At 32.9% G+C, this 8,896-nt stretch overlaps 1 protein-coding gene across 1 annotated transcript in view; it reads right to left on the bottom strand.

The window, feature by feature from the left end:
• LOC124954526 (CD109 antigen) overlaps positions 1-8,880 on the bottom strand; it is a 10,486-nt gene extending 1,606 nt beyond the window's left edge. Inside the window, exons 1-5 of the mRNA XM_047507587.1 lie at positions 8,652-8,880; positions 8,437-8,559; positions 4,334-8,369; positions 4,067-4,260; positions 1-3,967 (exon numbers count right to left, since the gene is read on the bottom strand). The exon at positions 1-3,967 is cut by the window's left edge and continues 1,606 nt beyond it. Of these exons, the coding sequence (XP_047363543.1) occupies positions 3,469-3,967; positions 4,067-4,260; positions 4,334-8,369; positions 8,437-8,555 (4,848 nt within the window). The 5' untranslated portion in view covers positions 8,556-8,559; positions 8,652-8,880 and the 3' untranslated portion in view covers positions 1-3,468. The remainder of the gene's footprint in view (positions 3,968-4,066; positions 4,261-4,333; positions 8,370-8,436; positions 8,560-8,651) is intronic.
• Between the last annotated feature and the right edge of the window lie 16 nt (positions 8,881-8,896).

Raw genomic sequence — 8,896 nt, 5'->3', positions numbered from 1 at the left:
AAAAAAATCTGTGTACAGCGAGAATGTTCATGAAATTGTATGATTTGTCGATCCTTTAAAGCTTTTCCGAAAAGCTTTAAATTATAGCCAGCTTGCTTTTATTTAACGAAACGTACGGCCTTTAATGTTTACGTAAGGATACTTGCTATTGTAAGATCTATTACGAATGAAAAAATCCTCGTAATGATATTAAAAAATAGAAAAGAAAAGAAAAAGAAAAAATTAAAAAAAAGAAAAAGAAAAAAGTTAAAAAAAAAAAAATAAACCAAGAAAGGAAAAGATTTAGGTTCGTCGAAGAGTTTCTCGAACGAAGTGTTACTCTAATTGAAAAAAAGGAACACGTTTGATGGGGAAAAAAAAAAAAAAAAACAAAAAAAAAACAAAACAAAAAAATGCATATCTTTCCGAAGCGTTTCGAACCATTTCATTCGATTGGTTCCGCTCTAGGATTTGATACTAATCACTGTATACCAAGATAATCTGTATTATACTAATCGCTATCGGAAAATTACGAGTTTATATACCGAGGATATTGTTCCCACTTTCATCGCTAGAAATAGGGAAACGTAATAGTGACTAAAGAAAAGAAAAAAAAAATTTTTTCTAGTATCAATACTGCCGTATCAAAAAATCTCTTGGTCCAAAATTACATCGTATATTATATATTATCAATTACCATTACTCGTGAGAAAAAAGTGTGTATCGAGATTAGGAATGAAAAAGAGGAGAAGAAAACAAAAGAGCTAAGAAACTTTAAATATGGGTGCATATTTTGAGAAGTCTTTAAAAAAAAAAAAAAAAAAAAAAAGAAAAAAAAAAGAAAAAAAAAAGAAAAAAAAAATGAGAGAAGAATACATCCGTTTCGACGTGACGCAACGATGTTACGCGATATATTCATACGAAAAAGAAAATACCAACAACAACATGATGTAATATTATCGCATAAACAAAACGTATGAAAAATACACACATCACATTGTATATTTTACGTAAGGCTTTAAATGTTTAATCAAATAACTATTATATTATAATATATCTATATATTTGTATCGATGGTTTTTCCCGCCCTATTTGATTTTAGAGTTTAGGTCTCTATGTCACGAGAGAACGTCAAAATGCGAGTGTTTAGTGGCACACTGAGGAACCCCCCGAATAAAAAGAAAAACTTTTTTCGATGAATAACAATGAATTGTAATATTGTAATTACAATGTTTGTTGTGAGCGATTTGGTGATGAACGGTAATTAGGACAAAACTTAATGAACTTCGCGCGTTATGAATCCTCAGACTGGGCTAAGCAAAGCAGTAGTAACGTTTTGGAAGCTTTAGGAGCTTCTCGCTAGATGTCGTTCATAATTCTCATTGAAAATACGCGCGAATTATGAACAAGATCTATCCTCTTCGACTTGCGCTCGATTATTTCGTCGACCGAAGGACGATCAAAATTTCCTTTCTCATCTTTTTTGCTTTTTCCCTTTTTTTTTTTTTTTTTTTTTTTTTTTTTTTTTTTTTTTTAACTTCTTCGGTATTATAATCGAGCGCAAGTTAATTAGAATCAATAGAAAGTAGTTGGATAATTGATTAAAAATGCAGATACGCATTTGAAAACAGATAACCGAACTGATTGATTATTGGTAATCTGCTTTCATTTTCATCGTAGAATCACTTGTAAAGACTTTTTTAGACATTCTTCAAAAATTTCATCATTTCATTTATCTAGATATTATTTTTAATATGACTGATATGTCGGAACGTATATATGTTGTCGAGCATAGTCCTTTTAGGAAAATCCGTACCAAGGACATAGAAATTTGCTATGCTCCAGTAATGATTTGTCCTTTAAACCATTCAATATAAACAATAAGGGGTTCATCAGCGATAGGTCTTGTATTATTTAAGAAAATTTCGTTGAATAGGGCGCGATGCGTATATTTTATCTCAAGAGAAAAATAAAGGGAGAGAAAGAGAAAGAGATAGCAACATCGACGAGAGAGTATAGGACCTACGATTTCGCAAACGTGATACATTATAATTATGTGTAAAATTGTAAAATTCGTCGCGATAGTACGGGCAGAATTAACGTGCATTCTTTTTCCCTGAATGATTATTATCCTTCTTTATCCGCCATAATAATTTCTCCAAACGATAGAAACGCACTCAAGCAAGGGAAACGCGTTTATCGCCCGTTCGTCGCAAGCTTGATATATAGATTGTATTTTTGGCTTATTATTGTAAGACTGACTATGTTGCTATATTAAAGATTGCTTCAAAAATATTTACGGCTTTTTCCCTCCATCAAATTCACCTCCTCGCTATTCTTCCTATCAAAAGACAGAATCAACAATGTTGGAAAGACCTATGGAAGATGAATTTTTTAATACATGTGAAGACAGATTTCGAATTCGATTTTAATTTATTTTTATAAATGTTATAAAACATAAAAATATTTTTAATGTGTATTAAATGCTACTTCTTTTTATTAAGTTCTATCGCCTCGACAATGAAAATTATACATATAGTTCAGGACGGTTCCTTTTTTTCATTAAGATTTAAACTATCTTTGTACCTCTGATACCATTATATGTGCATATATATATATATATATATACACATATATACACATATATACACGCATATATATATATGTGTAATATAAAAAAAACTGATGTCCTGTTGAACACATATATATAGCACGGATTATTTAAAATATAAGCTATTTTATAACAGACTTGCATGGACGGCATTTGAAAGATTATGCAGATCGAAAATCTGCTTTAAAGATTTGCAATGTGTCTACATTTCATACGACATTATGACCTGCAACTTATATTTGTGATGTGCATCAATAAATATCTCTATCCCTGTATGCATACATCTTATTGGATAATAGGCCTTAATATTGTATATCAGTAGACCATCGCAATTAAATATAAGAAAAGTATGCCATATATGATAATTATTATAATATAATATAATATAATACTTAAAATATAAATCTAATTATTAAAATATATCTCTTATGCTTATCTAAAACAATGAAATATGTTAATACGTATGTCTTGTTCTTTTGCCCAAATATTTCCTTGGATATGAACGAACATACATATAACAGGACGGTATCGTTTTCTTTTATCTCTTTGTGCTTTGGAGCATCTTTTTATGCTCCAATATACTATATACAGATCTTTGAGAAATATTATTTTTACACAAACTAAAACTATGTGCAAAAAGGTATTTAAATTACATATGTTAAATCAATGGGAATACTTCTGCATAAAACATGAGTTAATAATCAAGTAATAAAAAATCGTAAATCATTAACATGATAACATGTGACAGATGATAATTCGTCATGTTATCATTTGTAATTCTGTAATTGCAAGAAAAAATAAATAATACTTGCCTTTATATTATTTGTATCATCGAAATATTTTGTAAATTTTTCTATCGTGGTATGGTTAATTGAAAATTATAGAAGAAAACTATCAACTACGTTGAATACTTGTGTCCGATAGTATCTCATTACAGTTATTAAAATAGTTGTAATAAAGATAAGATTTGTTGAAGACATCAAAATAGTAGCAGCATTGTAAATAGGACAATACGGACATTGCGAACTACCACACACCTCACAGATGTTTAGAGTGTAAGTTGGTAAAGCATCAAATATAGATTCATTGAACCGTTCTGGAGCATAATAATCATAGACTCTGATGGGAAGATATCGTGACATGTTTGCAACTGGATACCATCTTTCTATTGTAAAATTAATACAAGTTTCTTCCTGATCTAAATAATCAAAATAAAATAAGACTTTCCTGCCTTGAAACCGTGCTCTTTGTAAGTTCCTTACTTTTCTTGATAATACATATTTATCAAGATTTTGTTGTTGAATTATGTAACCAGTTGGAATAGCTACATCCAAAACTGCCATTCCAGAGCGGGATGATTCATTAATGTTTGTCCACCTATATGGAAATTGTATATTTATCAAGAATGATTCAATAATATAAAATATATACATTTTTCTTTAATTATAATACGTAGAAAATCGATTTCTAAATTACCTCTGACAACTGAGATATGAAATATGAGATTGATTTCTACCATGGAAATTAGCTCTGGTTATTAAATCAAATGCCTGGACAGGTGGCTGAGTCTGAAATCTTTTAATGTCAACATTATATTGCACTGACATTTGCAATATTGCATATCCAGCACCCTTTGCTTGGACTTTTACGGTTCCCCATGCTTCAGGTATCTACAAGAAAGAATACATTAAATATAAAAATTAATTATTGTGCGATGTATGTTACCGTCCAAAATACACATGCCTCGATGGATTGAAGTCTTGCAAGATTGCTTGGATTTACAGATAATATTTGTGTCTTCCCAGGTAAAGCTGTAGCTTCTATTGTTACATTTAACGAACTAACATCCCTAATTCTAGATCTGACGGTATAATCCATTAAAGCTTTCATGGCCCACGCAGTATCTTGCGTGGAAGCCCATCCACCATCTGTCAATCTCTGTGCATTTAGCCATTTTACTATTGGTTCTATCATTACCTCTTGTCTTGCGACATAAACAAGAAGTGCATATGCTGTTGTTTCTATATTTTCTGCGTCATACTTATAAGGTAAACGTGGGAGGAGGAATGGTTTTTGATTTTCCAATTTTTGTGGCGGAGGTGGAACAGGTTCTCTGCCCCAATACGTTAAGCCACCTTCTCTACGTGCGTGCCTAGTCAAAATATTAAATGCTTGTTCTGCTGTAGAGGCTTTCGCCATTAATAATGCATATGATACGATAGCAACGTCATATGGTTTCCCTTTTTCTTCTAAAAGTTTCATATTTCTCTCTAACCATTTAATGGCATTTGCAGAAGCTAAAGCAACTTGAGAACCCAAGCCACCTGTCAAATCCCTTACAGTTTCCAATGTAATAAGCACATGTGCAGTAAGACTAATATTTCTGAATCTTATTATATCACTATTATAATTGAGAGAGCTATTCATTTTTCGATCTGGTAACCATGTCACTTCGTAAAAAGATCCTTCCGGAGTTTGATGCTTTAATACCCAAGAAACGGCTTGCGTGATTACATCGGGATCTATATATAAATAGTTTTCCCATTCATAAAAGCTTGCTTCTTGAAAGATGCGCGCACAATAAGCAGTGAGCCATACACTAGATGCAGATTGGTTCCAATCACTGCGAAAAAGACTAAAAGATCCATCAGGATTCATAAACGAAAGTTGTCGCTGATATCCAATGTTCATATAATAAAAGCTTTCCTTCTCTTGCGTTCTATTGCGTTGATTGACTAGACGCATATACAATGTCGTGTACATATTAGCGGCAAAACTGAACATATTCTGTTCAGCACAATCCATTGGAAGATCTATAAGACTTGTAGCATTGACAGGCATCGTTGGAAATATAGGTCCAACCACATCCCCGACTACACTTATAGTTGCCTTGTTTGATCCAAACACATAATAACGATTTTCGTCGTAAGATATAATTGGTGTTTCTGTAATGTTAACGTGCATGTATTGAAATACATACGCTCTGTTGCTTAAATCAAGGAGAATGGATTGATGCCTATGTTGAGGTAGCCCATCAGCTTCTACATGTAAGGTGCGCGTAACGGAATCACGTCCTATTAATGTCGTTGCATAAATATGTATTTTAATGTCACCCAGTCTTACTGGAACAATTGGTAGATATACAACAGTTGCATCTTGAGCATGTATCCATAAAAAGAATTGATGTTCTCCAAAAGAAGTGCGTGGTTTATATGACTGTACAATGCCATTATCCTCAACGTGAACAAATTTGTAATCTTTAGATCCTGTTAAAACAACTGTCGCTTCGATATCGCCACGCATATAATTAAAAACGGACACTCTTATGCCAATCTGTTCGCCTTGTTTACTGTGCGTTGGCATTTCTACATTAATATAAAATGGCAGAATTCCTGTATATTCCAATGCTTTAGGTAACATTCCAAAACCCTTGCTCGGAGACATACCAAAAACTGTGACCATCCAATGAACTGGTCTGCGTGGCACGTCTATGTTGAAAATTTGTCTACCATGTGGCCCTATGTTTATATCTTTCCAAAGCCAAACATTTTCATATTGTCTTTGAATCCTATTAAAACGCCACTTTCTAAACTCTAAAATATCAGTTGCATTGCCATGTAAACAGCGTGCTTCATCTGTACCATCTTCACAATCAAACATGCCATCACACTTTTTTTCTAATTTATAACAACGCCCCGAGAGACACTCCCCGTATCCTTGGGTTCTATTACAATGATCTGGACGTCTATAGATCAGTGCATCTGTAAAAACAACTAATCCAATATATTCGAAAGTGCGATTTACATCTATCCCAAATGTAGAGGACGGAAAATAAACCATTTCATCAGGATCTCCACCATGAAGCAACCAAGTATGAGAGTAAGTCCCATTAGTATCTTCGTCAAAGTGTGCCATCTTTGATATAACATTTGCATAAGTTAATTCATTACCAGCTTGCATAGTGTAAAAGGATCGATCGATACCCGAAAGCGCAACATATGCTCCTGGCTCTCCATAAATGGCAACTTCCACATTTTCACCTGTACGCGCTTTTTTGTTATTAATGAATACTGTAAAATTATTACGAGAGATGCCATTTACAGGGAAAGTTAAAGAATCTGCAACAACATCCCCATAATGGCCAACATAGTACACAACTGCAGTTGCAACAGGAGCCATTTCGGGACTTAATGGAATTGCGAAAGTTTTTATATTATGCTGCATGTATTCTTGTCCGCTTAAAAGTATCGTTCCTTTAGCCATGATAATATAATTAAAATAATCTATATGAAAGTTTGTCTGTACATGAAATATTATGTATTCTCCAACTTTAGCTTTTTCAGTTGATGTTATTATTTTTATATGTTTCTGATTTGGAGACTCATGTGCGAATAATAATAATTCCGATTGAGCTCTAAATCCTTCGCCATCGGTAAAATAAGCAGATATTTTCATAGAAGTGACATCATTGAGCATTTGTTGAGTTTGTTCCGCATTTTGTGGATATCCAATTTGTTCTCTGAGATCTATTTTTGTAGACCAAATACCCTCATACTCTGAAGAAGGTTTCAGATATTGTGGATTCATAGTTCTTCGTCCACCAGACTTTATTTCAACTTCTCCACGTATTTCCATTGTTGCTCCTTTAAGTTGAGTAAGTCGTAATGCTGAATTGTCGTGAAAAGATGCAACTAAATGCACGGTAAAAGGCATAGCTGGCTTGAATACCTGTGGAGTGCCACCTAGAAAATATACTTTTATGGTTGAATTAAATATCCTAGCCATAGAATAACCAACAACAATTTCATCTAAAAACCTTTCTCCAACTGTCGCAACAATGCTCACTTCCATTCCATCCAAAGATGGAGCAATATTAAGTAATTCTGCCATTGGATATTGAAAATGATACGTTCCATTGAAAAACCTCATTACAGGCACTTTCTCCTCATAAACGTTTGGTTGTTTAAACCATGCGGGATAATATTCATTAAAATTAAAATATCTTTCAATAGGCTCTATTTGCGTTGACGAACTTCCAGTTCTATCTATAGGCTTGAAAGAGGCCTTTAGCGTTAAATTTCCTTTTACAGGCGCTCCAGATGTATAATTTGCTTGAACGATCCCATGAATGTATGGATCATTTTCAAAAAAAAATGCTGGCATCGTGACATTAACTTCGAAACGTGTTTGATAATATTCTTCTACCAAAAATGTTTTCTCTTCTACTTGTCCTTGAGCTATAACTTGTATGATCCATTCTCCAAAAACTGGCTGATCTGACAACTGATACGATAAAGAGACAGTTCCTAAATTACTTTGTCTGCTCAACCAACGTCTCATAATACGTCTATGTGGATCTAGCATATAGACGTCAATAGGACTATTAAAAGCTTTTAATTCGGTGTCAATAGGTACGGCTCTAAAACGTATTGTTTCTCCCTGCATATATACTGGCTTATCTAGCTGGATGAAAATTGTCATAGATCTTTGTGAAAAGGTAAGTTTAGTTTCATTTAAAAAGGCTTGACCTCCAGTCAAACTATTATATAATCCTTCGATGCGTAAGTTATAATCTCCTTGTACAGAAGTAAGTGGCATACGCATTAATAATGTTTCTGGTATACCCTCTTTAACTTCTTGATGATCAGCCGCAATTTCTACTCCATTACGTTGTATGGAAGAACGTATAACCATTGGTAGTGAACTATGTAATACACTTACAGCTATTCGATAAATCTGGCCTGGACGTACCATACGCGATGCCACCACGAAATATGTGCTAAAAATAAACAATATAAATATCTTAATGGTACTATAATATTTTATAACAATTGTACTATACTTACGCATCTTTTATTATTATATTTTCATTTTTGTTTCCACTAAGCCATGGAGACCGAGTTGTTTCTAAAGTTTCTTGACAATTACCACCGAGCACGGTTAATAATAGAATAAAAAGCCACATATTTCTAAAATAAACAAATAATCTATATAAATATATAAATTCCTTTGGTATAGTTTATTATTCTATAAAAATAATTTACGTTCATAATCGTATAACCTTTGAAAAGTAATTCATGAAATAATTGTTATATTTTATTTTATATCCCGTGTGCGACAAATCACAGAAATAATACACTAGGTAGATAATACCATTAATAAAGTTATTGTAATAAAGTAACAGCGAGACTTAACCGTTCATTGAATAAAACAAAAGTATGATAGTTTATGGTCAACGCCCAAAGTTCTTACTAATCCAATTAATACTTCATAAACAGATGTCGTTATAATGTGGCTCTAGTGTGG

This window comes from Vespa velutina, chromosome 15 (assembly GCF_912470025.1).
Source record: "Vespa velutina chromosome 15, iVesVel2.1, whole genome shotgun sequence".
Lineage (NCBI taxonomy): Eukaryota > Metazoa > Arthropoda > Insecta > Hymenoptera > Vespidae > Vespa > Vespa velutina.
Note: the sequence above shows the minus strand (reverse complement) of the source record. Positions and strands in the feature narration are given on the sequence as shown.